This window comes from Bos indicus, chromosome 1 (genome assembly GCF_029378745.1).
Source record: "Bos indicus isolate NIAB-ARS_2022 breed Sahiwal x Tharparkar chromosome 1, NIAB-ARS_B.indTharparkar_mat_pri_1.0, whole genome shotgun sequence".
In the NCBI taxonomy this organism is placed as follows: Eukaryota; Metazoa; Chordata; class Mammalia; order Artiodactyla; family Bovidae; genus Bos; species Bos indicus.
The window spans coordinates 153,010,303-153,033,687 of NC_091760.1; the positions used below are offsets into that span (position 1 = coordinate 153,010,303).

General features: G+C 41.4%; 1 protein-coding gene across 5 annotated transcripts in view; it reads right to left on the reverse strand.

Moving 5' to 3' along the window:
- Nucleotides 1-575: 575 nt before the first annotated feature.
- ANKRD28 (ankyrin repeat domain 28) overlaps nucleotides 576-23,385 on the reverse strand; it is a 225,751-nt gene continuing 202,941 nt past the window's right edge. For all 5 annotated transcript variants that reach the window (XM_070797137.1, XM_019964561.2, XM_070797139.1 and 2 more), the window contains 11 exons: nucleotides 22,619-22,820; nucleotides 21,456-21,543; nucleotides 21,099-21,216; nucleotides 19,778-19,997; nucleotides 13,387-13,474; nucleotides 13,214-13,297; nucleotides 11,949-12,094; nucleotides 11,253-11,335; nucleotides 10,716-10,798; nucleotides 9,675-9,766; nucleotides 576-2,495 (listed from right to left, as the gene is read on the reverse strand). In XM_070797137.1, the coding sequence (XP_070653238.1) occupies nucleotides 2,209-2,495; nucleotides 9,675-9,766; nucleotides 10,716-10,798; nucleotides 11,253-11,335; nucleotides 11,949-12,094; nucleotides 13,214-13,297; nucleotides 13,387-13,474; nucleotides 19,778-19,997; nucleotides 21,099-21,216; nucleotides 21,456-21,543; nucleotides 22,619-22,820 (1,491 nt within the window). In that variant the 3' untranslated portion in view covers nucleotides 576-2,208. The remainder of the gene's footprint in view (nucleotides 2,496-9,674; nucleotides 9,767-10,715; nucleotides 10,799-11,252; nucleotides 11,336-11,948; nucleotides 12,095-13,213; nucleotides 13,298-13,386; nucleotides 13,475-19,777; nucleotides 19,998-21,098; nucleotides 21,217-21,455; nucleotides 21,544-22,618; nucleotides 22,821-23,385) is intronic.

Sequence of the window (23,385 nt, forward strand, 5' to 3'; positions counted from 1 at the left end):
CTCTTGGAGGACGGACCCGGGGCCCAAGGACCTAAGTTCCCGGGAAGGAGGGAGGCTCAGCTCCACCTAAGGAAGACCTTTCTAACAGCTGGAGCTGCTCAGCAACTGAGTGGACTGCCCGGTGAGGTAGAGTCACTGCAAGTGTCAGGGTGGGAGGATCACCCTGGTCGAAGGGGCTCCTGCATTTGTTAAGAGGCTAGACTGGATGAACCTCAGGTCTCTTTCAATTCTGAGACTCTAGGAAATTCCCTCAGGGAATTCAGAAGAGAATTCCTAAAAGGAAAGAGAAAGTACACATATGTATACTTTTAGAATCCTCTTGAGTTTTTTTCCTTTTTTTCAAAAGGTACAAAAGAAAATGTAGTCTGCTGTCTTTAAAATGCATATAACACCTTCCTGCCACTAATAATTAGGAAGGGTTCATTATGACTTCTTTATACTATAAAGAAAAGATGGACAATTACATTTATAATTTCTGTAAATATTTTAGAAAAAATGCTTAAAATCTAGTAGTCAATGCCCTAGAAACTTTATAGATTTTTAAGTAATATGCACAGATACAAATACATTATGCATTAAATACAACTCACATCTGTGTTTTATTATACTCTAAAATATACAGGAATCTTGATGTACTGAAAGAGTGCAAGTAAATACAGTATTCAAGCAGTCACTATTTCTATTTACATGCTCATTAATTCTTCAAAAACCCACAAAATTATCAAATAGATCAAAATACTGTTCTGTGTTTTCACACTTTATATTCAGAAAAACCAGCTGATAATTTACAATGTCATAAAGTTTCCAGTTTCACGATACAAAAAGAATAAAATGAAATTGGGAATCACTTTGTCAAAATTTATGGAACTCTACCCCGACCTGGAAGACCCCCTACGTAATTGAAATCATTTTCACTGGGAAGGTGACAGTTACAGTAAAAGCAGACCCTTATAAATTGTCGTTTAAAAGCCCAACATCAGCCTTCCCCGCCTCTTTTTGTTATTTGAAAGGCAGTCTTCCAATCTGGTTGGCAGTCGCTTCTTTCCCTAAACAGTAGCATGTTATAAACACGCTACTTTAAATGTGAATAAGACCTAAAGGCTTTAGTATTTTAAACCTTGCCCAGTACAGAAATGCCTTCCAAGAGACCTGATGATGTTAACTTATGAGTAGCAAGGGAGTTTTTCTTTTTGATTCTTCACTAAACAATGACAACAAAAATACCCTAACCCACTGTGGAGGCACGGGGGTGACATAAAGGTGACGAAAGTGTACCATCCAAGTAGTGAGGCTGAAAACGCCACTCCCCAGGACCACTCGGCTGCAACAGGGTGAAAATCATCCACTTCCTGATTTTATCAAATTTCCTTCTTTGAGGAAATTCTTTACATTTTCAAACAAAAATAGTTCAGTTTTAAACCTAAACCATTCAAAACCCGGCAATCAACAGTCTGACCCCAATCTATCACGTGTCTACATCACAAATATTTTCACCCTGACTGCACCCAGTCAGCTGGTTTTCAATTCTAATATTATAAAAGTTGGAATTTTAAAATTTTTATGTAAAAGAAAAAAAATGTAAAAATACATCTGCTTTCTCTCATGGTTTAATACATATTAGAAGGCTTTCAGATGTTTTCTTTAAAAAAAAAAAAAAATCAACATTGAAAACCAAATCTCAGCTTCATTTTCCGAAATATTGAAGTTTGGTTTGGATAATGTCTAGTTTCACCCGCTCCAGTTTCCGCAAAGTGGTGCTCTACTAAAACCCGAGTTATTTGGTCCTTTGGCAATTTGCTGTGCACATCATGCCTATTGTACCAAACTTTTATTGCCCTTAAATTTAGTTGTAGTTTTATTGATAAAATTGAAATCTAGTGTCCTTATCTCTTCTTTCACGATAGTGTTGCTCGTGTGAGCAGATTAGGGTGCAGTGTCCCAAATAACTCCTGGCACTGCAAACCTGAAGCCTACAGCTTCACAAGGCTCTGTGCCATCAAGTGTTCCCCTCTGCTCAAGTCTGTTTCAAGACACTGGAAGTTCCTTCCGTAAAACGTGCCTTTACAACTCTTCTTCCTAACGTGATCATATTTCTTCTGTGTGCGCACTCTGCCATCTCTCTTAGGTTGCATTTGTATGTGAGTAAGAAAGTGCCTTTTTCCTGAAAAAGCACAGTGTGAAGCCTCCCCGGGTCTCTGGCTCAGCCGGTCAGTAGGTCTCTGAATCGGAGTCATTGAGCTCGTCCACATCAGTGTATAGGTACTCCTGCTCCCCGCCGATGTTGTTGAAGCTACAGTAGGAGCTGGGTTCATTTCTCATGATGGGCAAGGCTTCGAAGCTGACAGTTTTCGAGGTGTTGGTGTAACGGTTAATGGCATTGAACGTCAGGGATGATAAAGGGCTACTTGACGAGATAGGCATCATGGTGGCCAGAATGAGTGCGAGGCAGTCTGCAACGTCCTTGTTGGGAGCACAGGCCAAAGCTGGGGTATAGCCTGGAATTAAAAACAAGTTTAAAAATCACTCATCCTGAGACTCATTTCACTAAAGAAAGGCAGTAAACCTACCCTGGTCTTCAACCTCAGACATATATTAAATTACTTGGCTTATATAATAAGCTGGCTTAATTAGAATGATTCATCCTCCTGCATCCATCCAAGTTCCCAGATGCTATCAGGCTAGAATAAGGGGGGAAAAGTCTGGTAAAACTTCATTCAGAATGGTGGGGGAGTTTTACCGTTAATTTGTAGTTCTGTAGGGAAGGACTTACATGCTGAGAAACCTAAATGTGCACAGATTTGTGAGTGAGGCTATGAGCTGGTGCTCAAAATATGCATGTTCAATGAAAACACATGGCCACCATTTAACTTCTTTTGGGGTCATAGTCCACTGAGAAAAACATAAATCCAACCCTGAGAAAACTTGGATGGATGCAGATAAGTTATGAGATAGTGGAGGAATCATCCATCTGGGACCTCGGTTTCCTCTGTAGTCTGTTACGTTTAAAGCTTTAGGTTTAAAGCTCCTAAATCAAACAAATGTTTCCTTTGTATATGTTCCCTTCTTCAGTACAAGACTGACTTTAAATGCTGGGCTGGATGAATCACAAGCTGGAATCAAGACTGCCAGGGAAATATCAACAACCTGAGATACGCAGATGACACCAACCAAATGGCAGAAAGTGAAGAGGAACTAAAGAGCCTCCTGATGAGAGTGAGAGGAGAGTGAAAAACCTGGCTTAAAACTCAACATTCAGAAAACTAAGATCATGGCATCCAGTCCCATCACGACAAACAGATGGGAGGAAAGTAGAACAGTGACAGACTATTTTCTTGGCTCTAAAATCACCGAGAATGGTGACTGCAGCCATGAAAGTCAAAGACGCTTGCGCCCTGGGAGGAAAGCCATGACAAACCTAGACTGTACTGAAAAGCAGAGACATCACAGGGTCCATCTAGTCAAAGCTATGGTTCTTCCAATAGTCATGTACCATAAAGAGAGATGAACCATAAAGAAGGTTGAGTGCTGAAGAATTGATGCTTTCAAACTGTGGTGCTGGAGAAGACTCTTGAGAGCCCCTTGGACAGCAAGGACATCAAACCAGTCAATCCTAAAGGAAACCAACCCTGAATGCTCATTGGACGGACTGATGCTAAAGTTGAAGCCCCAGTGCTTTGGCCACCTGATGTGAAGAGCTGACTTGCTAGAAAAGACCCTGATGCTGAGCAAGACTGAAGGCAAAAGTAGAAGGGGGTGGCAGAGGATGGACATGAATTTGAGCAAACTCTGGGAGACAGTGATGGACAGGGAAATCTACTGTGCTGCAGTCCATGAGGTCACAAAGAGTCATAGCTGTTTATAATAGCCAGGACATGGAGGCAACCTAGATGTCCATCAGCAGATGAATGGATAAGAAAGCTATGGTACATATACACAGTGGAGTGTTACTCAGCCATTAAAAAGAATACATTTGAATCAGTTCTAATGAGGTGGATGAAACTGGAGCCAGAGTTTCACTTACAACAGAGTGAAGTAAGCCAGAAAGAAAAACACCAATATAGTATATTAACGCATATATATGGAATTTAGAAAGATGGTAACAATACCCCTGTATACGAGACAGCAAAAAAGACACTGATGTATATAGAACAGTCTTTTGGACTCTGTGGGAGAGGGAGAGGGTGGGATGATTTGGGAGAATGGCATTGAAACATGTATAATATCATATATGAAATGAGTCGCCAGTCCAGGTTTGATGCATGATACTGGATGCTTGGGGCTGGTGCACTGGGACAACCCAGAGGGATGGTACAGGGAGGGAGGAGGGAGAAGGGTTCAGGATGGAGAACACATGTATACTTGTGGCGGACTCATTTTGATATATGGCAGAACCAATACAATATTGTAAAGTTTAAAAAAAAAAAAAAGAGTCTTAGCGACTGAACAATACCACCACAACAAAGTATCTGAGCAACAAACTGGAAACACTTGTCTGGGTCAGGAAAGACGACAGTGAAAATACAGAGTCTAATTAAATCATCAACGTCTCTTGTTACTGGAGCAATTTATAACTGGATCATTAATCTGAAGGTTAGAATTAATTACAAAATAAGATGGGTACTTACTATGACTTGCCAACTTTGGACCCTGATTACTATCTCATATTGCAAAGTATGCAAGAAGACATCAGGTCACAGGCGACCTTCACTGTCATCTGTTTATTATGCTTTCCATATGGAAAAGCGATATAAAACCTTGAAAATGACCAACAAAGATCATCTATTGGCTATTTGATGTACAGCCTCATAATGTGACCAAATATCTGCTATAGGTTAGCAATTTAGGCTCTTCATTTTAATCTATATTGCTTCTTATTTCCAGAAATATAATTTGCTGACAGTGAAAGTTTCTTTTAAATCAGGTGAGACTGAATTTATCTTAGTACGTGGTACCACTCACTTCTACGGATTTCATGACTGTATTAAACGAATGATTCCCAAATTTCTATGTCCAACCTAGATGTTGCTGACTTTGGGCTCCAGGTCCATACGTCTATATCCAATTACTCACCTGGAGTTGCCAGTGAACTTTTCTCACGTTCCTAAGTGAACCCAGCTCCTCCTCCTACATTCTCATCTTAAACAATGGCCTCCCCTCCCCTGCCCACATCACTCCATGCCAGACTGCAGGCCACGTCTTCCCTCCCCAGGCTCTGATGAATGCCCTTTTGATGGGATTCATTGGAGCCTGGGGAGGGAAGAAACATCAACGTTCTTTCATCTGCAACATCTCTGCCGTACTCTGCCCACTCCCTCCTCCCACCCTGACTGTGAACTTGTCACCTAGTCTGACACAAAGATCCTTTGCCACTTGACCTAAGAGACTCTGCTGCTGCTGCTAAGTCGCTTCAGTTGTGTCCGACTCTGTGCGACCCCATAGATGGCAGCCCACCAGGCTCCCCCGTCCCTGGGATTCTCCAGGCAAGAACACTGGAGTGGGTTGCCATTTCCTTCTCCAATGCATGAAAGTGAAAAGGGAAAGTGAAGTTGCTCAGTCGTGTCCGACTCTTAGCGACCCCATGGATTGCAGCCTACCAGGCTCCTCCATCCATGGGATTTTCCAGGCAAGAGTACTGGAGTGGGGTGCCATTGCCTTCTCCCAAGAGACTCTGGTTTGGTGTAACTTAGTACTCAGGCTGCCCTGCACTGTATCTCTATTAAATATACCACTCTCTCAGAAAGTTTTCTCCCATATTTTCACTTGTCCTTTGGATTCTGGCTCAGAAGGCACTTTGCGGGGGATACCTTCCCCGACATCTCTCACGGCATTCTAGGTTTATTCTAACTGAACTGCTTCAAGGGCCTTCTGACAGCCTGCTTCTTCTCGCTGTTGTTCAAGGCAGTTGGCTGTCCTGGACCCTACGGTGTGTCTGCAGGACTCAGCACACTGCTCAGCACACCATCACCTACACACACCCACTGAGCTCGATGTGGCCAGGGGCTCTTCTAACCACTCAAAACAGATTTGTGCACACAGACTCCTGCCCTCATATGTTAGAAGATACTCTCTGTGGAAAGAAGGAAAAGGAAGGAATAGAGCAGTGCAATAAGAATGGAGAATGCGATGGGGGTGATCAGCAGGCTGTAGTATAAGAAGGGTAGTCGGGATGGGATTCACTGAATAGATGACACTGGAGCTAAGACTGGAAACAGGTGAAGGGTTTAGTCAAAGACCACTGGGGGCAGAGTGTTGGAAGCCGGAAGAAAGATGATGACGCACATCCACCATCATGTACATGGTGTGAGGAGCCGCCGTGGCAGAACTGGACAAGGGGGTAAGACGAGGAGACAAGCGGGAGTGGTAACAGAAAGAGCTGACCCAGTCGGCCCCGAGAGATCATCTAAGGACTATCAGTAAACTGAGATTCGGATGAGCAGCATCTCCCCACACGCTTCTCTGGCTTCAGTGCTGGGCTTCTCACGGCAGTGGCTGCTCTTACTGTGGAGCACAGCCCTACGGCACTCAGGCTTCAGGAGTTGCGGCCTGTGGGCTCAGCAGCTGTGGCTCCCAGGCTCTAGAGCACAGGCTCAGTAGTTGTGGGCACATGGACTTAGTTGCTCCATGGCATATCAGATCTTCTCGAACCAGGGATCGAACCCGTGTCTCCTGCACTGGCAGGCAGGTTCTTTATCACTGAGCCACCAGGGAAGCCCCTTCCCACGTATTTTAAAAGGATCCTGGCCAAGGGTGTACTAGACGGGGAAAAGTGGACATACTTGGATATACTTTGGAGGTTGATCAATAGTACATGTTGGTGCATTGTGCCCTGGGTATGAGGGGGTCAAGGAGCAATTGCAAGGATGGGAACGGTCATCAGCTGGGCCCAGGCTGTGCCGAGAGCAGGCTTGCAGCGGGGACAGGCCAGCAGTCCAGGTCTGGGCCTGTGCACCAGACAGTCACAGGGTGCGCTGTCAGTCAGGCAGCTGGAGACACAACTTACACATTCTCAGCACAGATGCAGTGTTCAGAACCCCAGAACTGGATGAGGTCACCCAGAGAGTGAATGTAGGGAGTGTTGTTCAGTCACTAAGCTGTGGCCAACTCTTTGCAGCCCCATGAACTGCAGCATGCCAGGCTCCCTACTCCTTCACTATCTCCCTGAGTTTGCTCAAACTCGTGTCCATTCAGTGATGCCATCCTACCATCTCATCTTCTGTCACCCCTTCTCCTTTGGCCTTCAATCTTTCCCAATCAGGGTCTTTTCCAGTGAGTCGGCTCTTTGCATCAGGAAGGCAAAGTACTGGAGCTTCAGCTTCAGCATCAGTCCTTCCAATGAGTATTCAGGGTTGATTCTCTTTAGGATGGACTGGTTTGATCTCCCTGCTGTCCAAGGGACTCTCAAGAATCGTTTTCAGCACCACAGTTTGCAAGTATCAATTCTTGGGTGCTCAGCCTTCTTCATGGTCTGACTCTCACATCTGGACATGATAACTGGAAAAAACCATAGCTTTAACTATATAGACCTTTGTTGGCAAAGTGATGGCTCTGCTTTCTAATATGTTCTCCAGGTTTGTCACAGCTTTCCTTTCAAGGAGCAAAGTGTCTTTTAACTTCATGGCTGCAGTCTGCAGTGATTTTGGAGCCCAAGAAAATAAAGCCTGTCACTGTTCCCACTTTCCCCCCATCTATTTGCCATGAAGTGATGGGACTAGATGCCATGATTGTAAGTTTTTTCAATGTTGAGTTTTAAGCCAGCTTTTTCACTCCCCTCTTTTGCCCTTATCAAGAGGCTCTTTAGTTCTTCGCTTTCTGCCAATAGAGTGGTATCATCTGTGTATATGAAGTTGTTGATATTTCTCCTGGCAATCTTGATTCCAGCTTGTGATTCATCCAGCCCAGCATTTCGCATGATGTACTCTGCACAGAAGTTAAATATGCAGGGTGACAATACACAGCCTTGATGTACTCCTTTCCCAGTTTTGAACCAGTCTGTTGTTTCATGTCTGGTTCTAACTGTTGCTTCTTGACCTGCATACAGATTTCTCAGGAGGCAGGTAAGGTGGTCTAATACTCCCACCTCTTTAAGAATTTTCCGGTCTGTTGTGAACCACACAAAGGCTTTAGTGTCCAATGAAACAGAAGTAGATGTGTAGAGAAGGCAAAAAGAATGAAGTACTGAACTTGAGAGCCCTCCAATAGTAACAGGTTGAGGAGAAGAGAGAGAAACTTAGCAAAAGAAACTGAAGATAGTACTGTAGGAGGAAAGCCAAGAAAGTGTGGAGTCCAGAAAGCCACATAAAGAAAATGCAAAAAAATGGGTATACCTGAAACTAACAGAACATTGTATGTCACACTTCAAAAAAAAAAAAAAATCAGTAAAATAAAAAATACTCAGTTCCAGTAAATACAGTTATTTAACAACAAAATAAGAAGTTATAAACCCTCATCCAGTTACTAATTCAAGGAACCAGATATTTGTGAATGAAGAACACCCCTAAGAAGGACACTGTAATAAGCATCATGTGCATTCTCTCTGACCCACCCTTATCCTGCCGTAAGAGATCTGCATCTGCTGGTCCAGGGAACAGCGTGCGGCAAATGCAAAGTGTGGAGACTACTTGGGGGAGTATCAGACACTAGCTATGGCAGACTGCAACCTTAACATCTGGTATTTCACATACATTTAAATTCCACATTAGAAGCCTATTCCTAAGGAAGGAATGATCGGTTGTGTCGAATTCTGGATGTAAAGTCAAAGCAGAGCTGACCCTAACACTGTGGAGGGCACTGGTGGTCTTGCTGAGCACAGTGCTGCAGTGTGGCGGGGGTGAGGTCTGACCAGAGGGGATTCAAGGGAGAAAGAAAGAGGAGAAGAACTGGAGACAGAGGGAGAAATGGCTCCTGAGTAACTGTGCTGCAAAGGGGGACAGGGAAATATGGCCACAGCAGGAGCAGAGGGAGTAATGAAAGGTGTGTTACGATGAGAGAAATGATGTTTTTTTGCAAAGAGATCCTATAAAAGCCATTATTATAAGACACAAAGCAAAGAGATTTTGCTACAGTGACTGCCTGAGGCAGGCAGAGGACAGCACCCAGCACATGGATGGGAAGATAGATTCTGATAAAACCTGGCATTCAAGTAAGGGCCTTGATAAATGTTTGCTGAAAGAACAAATTCTTTGAATACTAAAATAACAGAGGTGGTATCACTAAACCAAAGTTAATAAACCCTAACTCTGATTTGGGCTTCCCAGCTGGCGCAGCTGGTAAAGAGAATCTGCCTGCCAGTGCAGGAGACCCAGGTTCGATCCCTGGGTCGGGAAGATCCCCTGGAGGAGGAAATGGCAACCCCTGGAAAATCCCATGGACAGAGGAGGCTGGCGGGCTATAGTCCATGGGGTCGCAAAGAGCTGGACTTGACTGAGTGACTGAGCAGGCAAACACAACTCTGATTTAACAGATACATGAAACTCAGGAGTTCACCTGTTAGATGGACTTTCCCTGTTTCTCCTTCCCTTGTTCCCTTTGCACAAGGTAAGCCCCAGTCAGTATTAGCTCCAGCTCTCCTCTCTGACCAATAAAAAATCCCCAAGTCTCCTTTCCTTCAAGTATGGATCACTGAAAGGCCAACGCCGTCTAACAGGTTAGGGAAAGAGGAAGCAGACGCTACTCACCGTTCTCATCGACCGCAAGCACGCTTGCCCCTTTCCCCAGGAGTTCCTGAACCACCATTGTCAGCCCGTTTCGGGCAGCAACATGCAGAGGTCTGGAGAGAAAAAAATACGTGTACACATCCATGTGTGCAGGCCCACACATGTGTGTGCTCACTCTCTACCCTGGTTGCTGAAGGCCATTTACGCTAGGCTATGGAGACCCACAGACGCAAACCGGAGGCCCCTGGTCCCAACGGCAGTGACGAGAGGAGCGAGGCCCGGGAGAGCCAGGACCCAGAGCGCCTGTCAGCGCTGCACCCAGCACCGGCCATCAGCAGCTCCCACTTCTACCAGACTCTCGTGCCACTTTCCTTCAAGACCAACGTTTAGAAAGATTTACTAACTAAACTGCAATCTTAAGTTGTTTTAAGAAATGCAGTTGGCAAACACATGTATTAAACAATAAAAACTGTAAACTGCAACAGCGCAAGTGCCAACAGGTTTTGAAGATAGTTTACAGGTTCCGTGACTCATTCTGGACCCTTCAGGGATCTGACTGAGACCTGAATGGGAACATTATTGTAAGATTCTTCTCTTTACTAAGTCTCAAAGCAGAACAGCAAATGAAAATGGTGAGGAACAACGGGAGACGCTGGGTCAGGATTTAGGCGGTCACCCAGGACTGGCGGCTCACATTAAGAGCCTGATTATTTCTGAAATCTCTCTAGCTACAGACATGTGTAAAACTTTGTGCCTCATTTGTTGTTAAGTGTATTATTCCAGTTGGTTACTGTAAAACACACAGAATAGTATTACTTTTCACCATAAACCTGGATTGACAAACAACCTATTATTTTCAAGAATAAGGGTTTCAGTTCAAAAACTTAAATAATGTCTTTTAATTATGATGATTTTAGAAATGAGTTTTGTCAATTATAAGAACTGTTTTTTAATTTTTTAATTGCTTCTGTGACAGATTCCAGTCATATTAGAAAAGAATTCCATTAATCATTTTTATAATTAAAGGTTCCAAGGTTTACACTAGACACTGGAAGTACTCACGTTTGCAAAGCTGCATTGGTTGCATTGATGAGGTTTCTATCTGTTATCTTTTCCAGTATTAACAAGGCACTAGTTTCATGACCCTAAAATTATGACAAATAACTCTTAAAAACTTCGGCACCATCAAGGATAACTTTATACACTCAATACACCCCAGTCGTCATCCGTATTTTATATATATATATGTATATACCACCATTCATATGCTATGCATTTTCTTGGCTAATGTCTTAAATATACATCCAAACATGAATTGGTGTAATGGAGTTACAGAAGAGGACAAGAATATTTAAGGTTAGAGACATTAGAGACAGACAATAATTACATTTAAGCCTGTGGTCTAAAACTTGCTTGGCTTACTGGAAATTTCATGTACCATAGTGCTTCACACATAAGTAAATATTTTTTCCAAGAAATCTGATGCCAGTGATTATTAGACAGGTTTGGTCCCTAGCTCTGTTCATTTTAGTTAAGTGGAAAAACCTTAAATGCCACTGTCGATATTAACAATCAAAAAATATTAAGATGTGTACCTACCTTACTGCAAGCCAAATGGAGGGCGGTGTTTTTACTGTTATCTTGTAAAGTCAGATCTGCACTAGCACTGCTAACCAGCATCTCTGGGAGGAAAAATTGTATCAACTCTTTTGTATATGAACATACACCTCAGATTACTAATAACTCACTGTAGAGAAATGAAGACAGAAAGGAAAAATATCCCTCTGGCAAAAACGTAAGTGCAAAAACACACTGCAAAATAAAGGTCTACATTATATCCTTGTGTGTGTGTGTGTTGTACAAGGAACAGACAAGAACAGCAACTGACACTCATTCTGTGAGCGCTCACTGTAGTTCAGCCTGTTCTAAGTGCCCTAGATTTACAGTAACGCATTCACCTCTCAGAACAACCCCGTGAGGAGGTACTGTTCCTTTTGTCACTGTACGGATGGAAACACTGAGGCATGAGGCCACCCAGCTGGCAGATCCAGGACTCACATGCAGTCTGACTCCACAGTCAGGCTTCTTGACCATCCTAACACTGCCTGCTAACACGAGGGCAAGTGAAAATACTGTGGGCCTAAAAGAAAACATGAGTGTAGGCAGGTAAAAGGGTTTAAGTCTGAGGAATGGTGAGATAACTAATGGAAAATTCAGTGAACCAGAGTGGAAGCTATATTGTACATAAGCAACATTCACACTTAGAACAACAAAAGCCTCAAGCGGTTTCTTTACCAACTGTGTTTGTCTGTCCGTTTTCTGCAGCCATCATGAGAGGTGTTTTCCCAGAGGAGTCCACAGAGTTCACGTGAGCATTATGGCTGAGCAGAAGCTGCAGACACTCCACATGGTCTGTGAAGGCGGCTGCGTGCAGAGGAGTTCTGCCCACAGAGAAATGCAAAGACTGGGCTAAATCTGTGCGTGTATATTCTTAATTTATGACAAGCAACTTTCAAGGATTTACATACCAGGCTATAAAACCATTGCCTGGATACAAATAGGCTTACTAATTCCTGCCACAAAAATTTGTATTTTTGATAACTATTATTTAGGTAAACTAATGGGTAAATTATGAAACTGCCAAAAAAAATTACATCATTAAAGGAACCTTTGAAAGAAACAAATCCGGCCCCAAATACTGTCATCTATTACAACTGTTAGACTCTTCATAATTAGAAATGTTAACTTTATTAAAAACAGTCTTTAGGGGGACTCCCTGGTGGTCCAGTGGTTAAGAATCCACCTTGCAATGCAGGCAACACAGGTTCAATTCCTGGTTCATGAACTAAGATCCCACATGCCACAGCGCCTGTGTGCTGAGACTGGACACAACCGAACACATTAAAAAAAAAAAAGAATCTGCCTTGCAATGCAGGGGATGAGAGTTCGATCCCTGGTGGAGGAACTAAGATCCCACTGAGCCTGTGTGCCACAATTACTGAGTCCACACGCTCAGAGGCTGTGTACCACAACTAGAGGCCTTGAGTCACAACAAAAAATGCTGTCACAATTAAGACTCAACACAGCCAAACAAAAAAAACAAACAATAACAACAAAGAGCCTTTGGGTAACAAGCACGTGCTAAGTTGCTTCAGTTGTGTTCGACTCTTGGCAACTCTATGGACTGTGGCCCACCAGGCTCCTCTATCTATGGGAGTCTCCAGGCAAGAATACTGGAGTGGGTTGCCATTTCCTACTCCAGGGGCTCTTCCTGACTCTGACAGGAGTCTCTTCCATCTCCTGCGCTGGCAGGCAGGTGCTTTATCATGCACGCCACCTGGGAAGCCCAACAAGAACGTATGTTTTTAACAAAGGGAAATCTTTAGCCAGTTTTCCTGGTCAAGGGAGAAAAGCCTTTTATAATGAGAATATAATGAAGATTTTGCAACAATTTATACTTGTAAATATAAAACCAACCTTTAGGTAATAATGGGGTTTCTTTAAATTCTCCCATATTAATCTAATAACTGATGAAATTTTCTACATGGTTGAATTCCTACCTTCCTTTTGAATCTGTGGCGTTCACAATGCTGGAGCCTAATGTATCAATTAACATCTCAGCAGCACCTTCGTTGTCATTTATTCTGTGAAGGTAACAAGGTGATCACTCTCAAAGCTATGCTTTATTTCTTAAATATTCAAATCAAATCCGATTCATTCTGCCTTTACTTACACAGCACAATGCAACGGACTGAAAGCATTTCCTTCTGTTTTCTGGAAAACGTCTTGTTCTAAAAGGAGTTCTACACATGTCTCATGACCTAGATAAGTAAATAGGAATCAGATATTAAAATACCAAGAAAATACTGAGGTGTCCATACATATCCACATATCCCAACAGATTAAAAAAAGGCTTTACATGGATTACAAGTAGTCAGTTCAGTTCACTGAACCCATTAAACATCACAGTTTTAGACACTTTGAAATCCAAAGTACAACTTCAGCAGTTTATTATTGACATGACAAATACTTTGTGGGGGACAAAAATTAGTCTCACTTTTTCCATGGTGACCAATTAAGAGTTATTTGGGCATTATTTCTTGAAATGACCTATTTACATATAAATAGTGTAACTTTCGGAGAAGGCAATGGCACCCTACTCCAGAACTCTTGCCTGGAGAATCCCACGGATGGAGGAGCCTGGAAGGCTGCAGTCCATGGGGTTGCTGAGGGTTGGACACGACTGAGCAACTTCACTTTCACTTTTCACTTTCCTGCATTGGAGAAGGAAATGGCAACCCACTCCAGTGTTCTTGACTGGAGAATCCCAGGGACAGGGGAGCCTGGTGGGCTGCCGTCTATGGGGTCGCACAGAGTTGGACATGACTGAAGCGACTTAGCAACAGCAGCAGTGTAACTTTCAAAATAATATATATTTACGTAACATTGTTGTTTTAGTAGCTAAGTCACGTCTGACTCTCTGAGAGCCCATGGATTGTAGCCCACCAGGCTTCTCTGTCCTGGGATTTTCCAAGCAACAACAATACTGGCGTGGGCTGCCCTTTCCTTCTCAGGGGATCTCACCGATCCAGGGATTGAACCTGTGCTCCTGCATTGGCAGGCAGGTTCTTTACTAGTAAGCAACCAGGGAACAACTATTTATGGAGCACAATTAACTTCAGAATTGAAATATTTTCTGGTTATAGGAATGAGTCAATGGTATTATTTTACAGAAATGTTTAGAGGGAAAAAAAAGTACACGTCCCTGTCCCCACACCCAGTTCTACTCTCTGGACCTACTGCCTTACAGTTCCAGAACATTTTTAGGCATATACAACTGCATGTACATAACACATACTTTTTCATTTTTATGCAACTGGGACATTCTGCAACTTGTTTTTTACTTAAAAAACTATATGTCTTTTCATAGTAGTGTATGTAGACATCCTATTGCTGAATGTTTGGGAGAATGTCACAGTATCAGAACATATCATAAATGATTTAATCTCTATAATTATGGATTTCAAGGTGACTGCTAGTTTTTCTTTGTGATATAATCATCAATGTTATAAATGAAATATTTCAGATCTTAAAGAGAAAAGTATTTATTTCTTTTGTATTTCCAAGAACAATTTTCTGGAAATGATATTGCTGAGCTAAAGGGCAATAACTGATTACTAGTAAGTATCAGGTCCACACTTTTTCTTTTTTTCAACAATTTTATTTATTTTTGGCTGTGCTCTGTCTTCACTGCTGTGCAGGCTTTTCTCTAGTTGCAGAGACCAGGGGCTACTCTGCAGTCTTGGTGTTAAGGCTTCTCTTGTTGCAGAGCATGGGTTTTAGGCGGCTCCAGGCTCTAGAGCAGAGGCTCAGCAATATTCTCCATCAGGGACTGAACCCATGTCTCCAGCACTGGCAGGCAATATTCTTTACCACTGAGCCACCAGGGAAGCCCCCAGGCGCACAGTTTTTAATAGCAACTTTAAAAATGGGAAAACCCAAACCCCAGATTGTCTTAAGCCCAATTGTCAAAGGCAGGGTTTTAGTAAAAGCGCCCTCGTTGCTGCGTTAATGATGGAAAGTTACATCCTGCTTCTACCTTGTTAGTCATTTGGGATCCATATTAGGAGTAAAGTAGATTCTTAAAGAGCCTCTTAATTTATTTCCATGGCTTAATATTTGGTTAACAAAGTGATGCTTTATTTCTTTTACCCTAGCATTCTCAAACAACAGTTCAACTTAATTGTTACACTATAATCGTTTCTACCAGGAGAAGAAAGTATGTTCTAGGAAACCTGTGGTTATGCTCCGTCACCTGTGAGTTCTTTCATCTAGTGGTTCTCACCTGGAGCAATTTTAGCCCTCAGAGGACATCTGGCCACGTCTAGAGACATTTCTGCTTATGACATTGGAGATGGGGCAGCAAAGTGCTGTGGCATCTAGTGGGTAAAAGGCAGGGCTGCTGCTAAACCTCTTGCAAGCACAGGACAGTCACAACAAAGGATTAAACACTGTCTGGCCCCAAATGTCAATAGTGCTGAGAAACCCTGCTTTAGCTCTCCCTCTCCAAATGTTAACTCATGGCCAAGAAGTAGTGAAGGTCAATGGTCCAGTATTGATTTGAGGGTTTCCTATTTTCCTGGGATAGCAGTTCTCAAGGTGTGGTCTGGGAGCTCCAGGGTGGGACTGCAAACTATTCTTTTCTTAAAACAAGCCATCAAAGAAATTTGCTACTGTATTTTTTTTTTAATAGTTATTTTCTCATAAAAATGCTATTTCTATTAACATGTAATAGATTTATTATTATTTTAAAATAAACATCTTTAAATTTCTCAGTCCTAATTTACCATACAGTAAATATTAATAGCTATAAGCCACAGGTCCTGAAACGGAAAGATGTGGGAGTCACCGCCTGAGCAGACTGTGGACAGCTAAAAGGGAGTCCTGGGGCCAGCAGTCATCGCTGGATCATGTTAAGCTGAAAACCTTCACTTTGTGTCCTGGGTTATAAAAGAAGGAGAAAACTGGTCTCCTTATGTTTTAGAGGGATATTTTGAAGATGCTTATAAGCATCAAAAAAATTTGATACATTTTTGAAAGGAACACATGAGATCATGTAAATATTCTTAGTTCTGTGGCTAAATGACTCCACAAACCAAAATCTGAATGTTAAAGCTGAGTATGTATAACCAGTTCTCTTCTAAAGTGTTGCCATCAATCCATTTTAAGAGAGTGTTTTCTGTTCTGTTGGAGTGCTTCCAATTTTCTTTTCAGCTGTACAATTACTAGTCAAAGTAAAACTATTTACATATTCTACTCTCAGAATGCCAAAATTATAAAATAGCCTTTTGTCTGTAAATATGGTATTAATTTTACACTGCCTTTACATTCTCTGTACATGGAGGCAACACACATCTAATTCCTTCCAGCTCAATTCAGAATCATTACCAATTCTACTAGAGCCTGGAAATTAGACACATCTGTTATGATCTTTAAATGGCAACCCGGCATGTAGTTTGGGCAAAATTTTGTCTTGTACACAATGTGCTCAGAGAGGCTAAATTCAGCAGTGATAGAGTAGGGAACTCACTTAAAGAAAACCATGTTCTCCAGAAGGGCTTGGTAGGAATGTTATAATAATAAATACCAACTCTCCAAAGGACAGTTACAGCAATATTTTTACAAGTAAATGCTCTACCCGAGGAAAAAATACCTTACTGTATGATGTTTCCAAGAGCTAATTCTCACTGATCAAAAAAAAAAAAAAAAAAAACAAAACACACAATAAAAGTCTGCTTCAAAATAGTTTTATCTCACTGATTTCTTAAATAAATTTCCCATGTCTAGATGTCTTACTCCTATTTGATTTTCCCTATACTTGTAAGATGTCAAATTATACTGTAAAGCAAAGGAAGAGCTGAAATCCAAAGGTTTTTATTGTTTCAAATCTGCTCTGGCTAAAGATCTGGTATAGTGAAAAAAAATGAAACTGACTAAGCTTTTGAATTAGGAATATATTTAACTATTCAAGTTTTCCATGGTACATGATGGTGTGATCACTCACCTAGAGCTAGACATTCTGGAATGTGAAGTCAAGTGGGCCTTAGGAAGCATCACTATGAACAAAGCTAGTGGAGGTGATGGATTTCCAGCTAAGCTATTTCAAATCCTAAAAGATGATGCTGTGAAAGTGCTGCACTCAATATGCCAGCAAATTTGGAAAAACTCAGCAGTGGCCATAGGACTGGAAAAGGTCAGTTTTCATTCTAATCCCAAAGAAAGGCAATGCCAAAGAATGCTGAAACTACCGCACAACTGTACTCATCTCACGTGCTAGCAAAATGATGCTCAAAATTCTCTAAGCTAGGCTTCAACAGTACTTTAACCAAGAAATTCCAGATGTTCAAGATGGATTTAGAAAGGGCAGAGGAACCAGAGATCATATTGCCAACATCTGCTGGATCACAGAAAAAGCAAGAGAGTTCCAGAAAAACACCTACTTCTGCTTCACTGACTACGCTTAAAGCCTTTGACTGTGTGTATTGCAACAAACTGTGGAAAATTCTTAAAGAGACAGGAATACCAGACCACCTGACCTGCCTCTTGAGAAACCTGTGTGCAGGTCAAGAAGCAACAGTTAGAACCACACATGGAACAAAGGCCTGGCTCAAAATTGGGAAAAGAGTCTGTCAAGGCTGTATACAGTCACCCTGCTTATTTAACTTCTGTGCAGAGTACATCACATGAATTGCAGGGATGAAGCTTAAGCTGGAATCAAGATTGCCAGGAGAAATATCAATAACTTCAGATATGAAGATGACACCACCCTTATCGCAGAAAGCAAAGAGGACCTAAAGAGCCTCTTGATGAAGGTGAAAGAGGAGAGTGAAAAAACTGGCTTAAAACTCAACGTTCAAAAAAGGAAGATCATGGTATCTGGTACCATCATGTCATGGCAAATAGATGGGGAAACAATGCAAACAGTGACAGACATTATTTGGGGGGCTCCAAACTCACTGCAGATGGTGACTGCAGCCATGAGAGTAAAAGATGCTTGCTTCTTGGAAGAAAAGCTATGACAAACCTAGACAGTATATTAAAAAGCAGATACATTACTTTGCCAACAAAGGTCTGTCTAGTCAGAGCTATAGTTTTTCCAATAGTCAGGTATGGATGTGAGAGTTGGACCATAAAGAAGGCTGAGCATCAAAGAACTGATACTTTTGAACTGTGGTGCTGGAGAGACTCTTCAGAGTTCCTTGCACTGCAGAGATCAAACCAGTTAATCCTTAAGGAAATCAACCCTGAATATTCACTGGAAGGACTGATGCTGAAGTTGAAGCTCAAATACTTTGGCCACCTGATGCGAAAAGCTGACTCATTAGAAAAGACCCTGACGCTGGGAAAGATTGAAGGTGGGAGAAGGGGAAGACAGAGGATTAGATGCCTGGATGGCATCACTGACTCAATGGACACGACTTTGAGCCAGCTCCAGGAGATGGTGATGGACAGGGAGGCCTGGCGTGCTGCAGTCCACGGGGCTGCAGAGTCACATATGACTGAGTGACTAAACAACAACAACAACAGTCAGTACTCAGAGTTGCAAAATGACCAAATGTGGCCAATCCTCAAGAAGAAAGCAATCTTTCTCAGAAGAAAAGAACAGAGCTCTCAATTCTGATACAAGGATTAATATGAAAATTAAAATAGTGTATCTAGAAAATGCTCATGAAAATGTTTGATTAAATTATTAATATAACTTTGCAAGATTCGTATTTCTCCTCTTTTACTGCAACTCAACAATTATTTCTCAAAATGGTTCCCAGTAAAAGAATCATGTGAAACAGTTTATTACAAAAAGATAGATGCCTCCTCTGTGGCAAGGCAATTAGCTGAAGTTTAGAACAGCCACCATATTTATTTTTTTTAAGCAAGTGGATATTACATAAACAGGTAATTTCTATTTTCTGTACATTTTGAGGGAAAGTTGTTAGAATTGTCAGCTAGTTTTGTAGATATGTTCTTATGACTAACAATAACCTGAATGCTACATTGAGATTCAAAACAACAAATAAAAAATCCTTCATATCCTTGATAATACCCTAAGCACACACTTTGACAGAACTGATGTTTTCCACTATACGTAACATAGTCAACTGTTATCTAAGATGAGCAAATCTCTCAACGTGCTGTTACTTAAATTATTTTAGTGACATTTCAAAAGCCAATCCTGTTTTTAACACCTGTCCTTTAAAAATAGCTTTATATTTCTCTCACTGACCTTTGGTGAGATTACCTGTAAAAGGACTAATGGTGACAATTATTCTCCTGCAGGCTAAAAGTCAGTCTGTCATAACCATGAAGCCAAGTTCACTTCACTGTGAAAGTTTCTAGTTTCTGCTTCTACGATCTATTCTACTAGGACTTCATTCTCTTAAAATGTTGAACATACACGTTACCGTTGATATAAGGATCTTAACTTGCAGAGTGCTCAGAAAACATATGCAGATTCCAGTCTAGAATTTGATACATTCTCATGGAAGTCAGAATGTGTAACAGTTAGCTGTCTCTCTGTGGTATACAACACAGTGGGCAGGGGATGCGGGTCTGTCTGTGTACTTAACCATTGTAGCAGGCCCAGTGAAGTGCTGTGTATCCGTGATTGTCCACCATGGCTGGGTTTGCATCCATAGATGCTGCTGACTGCAGAAGGGCTCCAAGAACACCAATGTGTCCACAGGCAGCTGACAAGTGTATTGGTGTCCGGCCCCTGCTATCTCGAAATAAGCAGTTAGCACCATGTTGAAGTAATGCATCCACACACTCTTCATGGCCTGTGACTGCCTGAAAAGAAAATTTTTGCATGCCATTGAATACACTATGTTGGGTACTACATGCCAATGGTAGCTAATTAGGAATTTTAAAGTCTGTATTCCCCATGTCTTCTCACCAGTCAAGGCATTTATCATATTTTGAGTACTTTTTTTTGAAAGTGGCTTGAGAATTTAGTTACAGTGGTGATTTTTTCAAAATAAGAGTAATATGAAAACTAGGAAAAAGGGCCTTTTAATTGAATGAAAATATTTCAAAGGTAGCCAGGACATGGAAGCAACCTAGATGTCCATCAGCAGATGAATGGATAAGAAAGCTATGGTACACATACACAATGGAGTATTACTCAGCCATTAAAAAGAATGCATTTGAATCAGTTCTAATGAGGTGGATGAAACTGCAGCCTATTATACAGAGTGAAGTAAGCCAGAAGGAAAAACATAAATACAGTATACTAACGCATATATATGGAATTTAGAAAGATGGTAACAATAACCCGGTGTACGAGACAGCAAAAGAGACACTGATGTATAGAACAGTCTTATGGACTCTGTGGGAGAGGGAGAGGGTGGGAAGATTTGGGAGAATGACATTGAAACATGTAAAATATCATGTAAGAAACGAGTTGCCAGTCCAGGTTCGATACTGGATGCTTGGGGCTAGTGCACTGGGACGACCTAGAGGGATGGTATGGGGAGGGAGGAGGGAGGAGGGTTCAGGATGCGGAGCACATGTATACCTGTGGTGGATTCATTTTGATATTTGGCAAAACTAATACAATTATGTAAAGTTTAAAAAAAAAAAAGAAAAGAAAATTCCAATATAAATCAGTTTTCTATAAAAAAAAAAAGATAAAAATGTGTAAGAAAGAGAAGAAAAAAATGTATAAGACTATTCAAGATTTTAGGGTTTTAAAATTTTGTTTCAATATTGTTTCTCTGGATTAAGTTATGCTTTGTGGTTGCTTAAAATCAGAGTTCAAAAACTGAGACAGTGAAAGAAACAGTAAAGATTATTTGGTAAAAACTTAATGAAGAAAAATATAAACACAGCCTAGTTCAGTTTCAGGTAAAATGAGGTCATAAAAACTTCAGGAAAGAACGCTCTGCTTACCCCTCTGTGCAGCGCCGTCCTTCCCCACCTGTCTTTGGCATCGACGTTCGCGCCTTTGTTGAGCAGTGAGTACACACAGTCTGTGTGCCCGTTGAGCACAGACAGCATCAGAGGAGTCCTGGGCAACGACAGGAGCAGCCCCGTCACCACTGAGACCTCGCCCCTGAGAGCACAGTGAGCTGGCCTGCTTTCTAAACAGGTCTTTCTCTGACTCAGCTTTAAAGTATACTTAAAAAGCTGTGTTGGACGTTGCTCAGTTACACACTATGCCAGACTTACCAAAATAGGGGCAAAAGTATGAAGACGGAAAATCTGTCTTAGATCCTAAAACTAATTAAAAAAATGATGAAAACTTACTGTCCATTTCCATCTTGAATATCTACTGCATTCTGTGGTTCGGCATTTCCTATTAGTAGCCGTAAGCATTCCGAATGACCATTTGTTGCTGTAAGGGATATTTACAACTTTCAGCAATTATATATACATATATAATGATAAAGTAGAAAATGTCCATCTTAAACCACATTTTCTTGATATAATTTTAGACTATTCACTGAGTTTAACAAGAAAGAAAATGCTCATGTGATTTCGTGCTCCGGTGGTGGAAATGTACTTTGGAAGGGCAGCCTGCCTCCAGACACGGGGTGACACCACAATCAGACAGGTCAGTCACATTCTCCTTTGCCAATGGCTGGTTTCAAGCTCTGCCCGCTGAGACGTTCAGAAGTCTGAAGGGCATCTGGGAAATATTGTTATCCCTGATAGTGAAAGTTCTCCTTTTTTCCTGATTTTAGATGTGCTCCTTGTGATGCTTCAAGGAAATTCGGTTTAGTCCCATCTTTTTTTAAACTGATTCACTGACACTGACACTCAGTACACAGCAGCTAGGTACTGACGAGCGCATAGTGTATGGGGATGAGAAAAATACCTGACTAGGACTCCTTCACCTATAACGGTCTTGAATTCGTTATTTAAAATCAACACTTGTAGTAATTCCTGTAGAGAGCGGTAACTCTTTATCTGTAGTGATACACAGAGAGTACCGAGTCATCACAGTGGCAGGGTTATGTGGCTTTCCATTTTCACAAATCCACAACATCACAAAACACTCCGTGAAGTAGTTCTCACATGGCAGACACTTTGTAACTCCTGTCTGATTAAATGTTTAATGCAGTACCCTGGTACAGTAAGTAAAATATTTATCAGTTGTTAAATGAAAGCACATACCAATCCAAGATAATTTCCATCAAAATGAAGTAAAAATGTATTGTGCTTTTTGGTGTTGCTGATAAAGTACTTCAAAAGTCAGACTATTATATAAATCCAATTTCTAAGGTAGATAGTATTTTTTAAAAAGTGATATAATCTTGCTGTTGTCTTTTCCCTGAGAGTAGAATCATTAGAATTTTTACAATCAAAATGTTTAAAACAATTACCAGGAGTATAATATACAAGAAAGTGAAAAAGAAGAGAGTATTAGATGGAAAGTGGTAAATAAAATCATTCAGTCTTTAACATACCTGCTGCATGTATAGGTGTTCTCTTCAAAATATAATCTTTGACTAAGATTGAGGCTCCCTGATTAATGAGAACATCCACACATTCTACATGGCCCTTAAATGCTGCAAGGTCCAAGGGGGTTCTTCCACTACTGTTTCTCACGTCAAGATCTAACAGAGACTGGACTAACACTTCCAGGGCTTGATGGTGACCATGATAGGCCTAGGAACAAAGAAAAACATAAATTAAAATAATACATATATTTAGATTAACTAAATTCTTAGAAACCCTAGAACATAAAGGAGTAAGTAAACTTGTCTTCATGTAATTGTATTTAAGATGATCCAAAACTTCTGTATTGATAATTAAGAAAGTTAACTAAAATTTTTCTAATAATCAAGTAGTAGGCTGCAGTGTTAGGGATGAGCCTTCCACAAATAATGAAAGTTCAAATGACAGGTGATCTTTTCACGAGTATACAATGTCTGGTTTATGGCAGCCACTCTGTGATGTGTGACATGGGTTCTAAAGAAGATTTCACATTAAGTCTCTGATTCCAAAGCCCAGGTTCTTTATCATAGTTTAGTGTCCCACTTCACCCTGACAGAATGTTCAGTTCAGTTCAGTCACTCAGTTGTGTCCGACTCTTTGCAACCCCATGAATCGCAGCACGCCAGGCCTCCCTGTGCATCACCAACTCCCGGAGTTCACTCAGACTCACGTCCAGCGAGTCAGTGATGCCATCCAGCCATCTCATCCTCTGTCATCCCTTTCTCCTCCTGCCCCG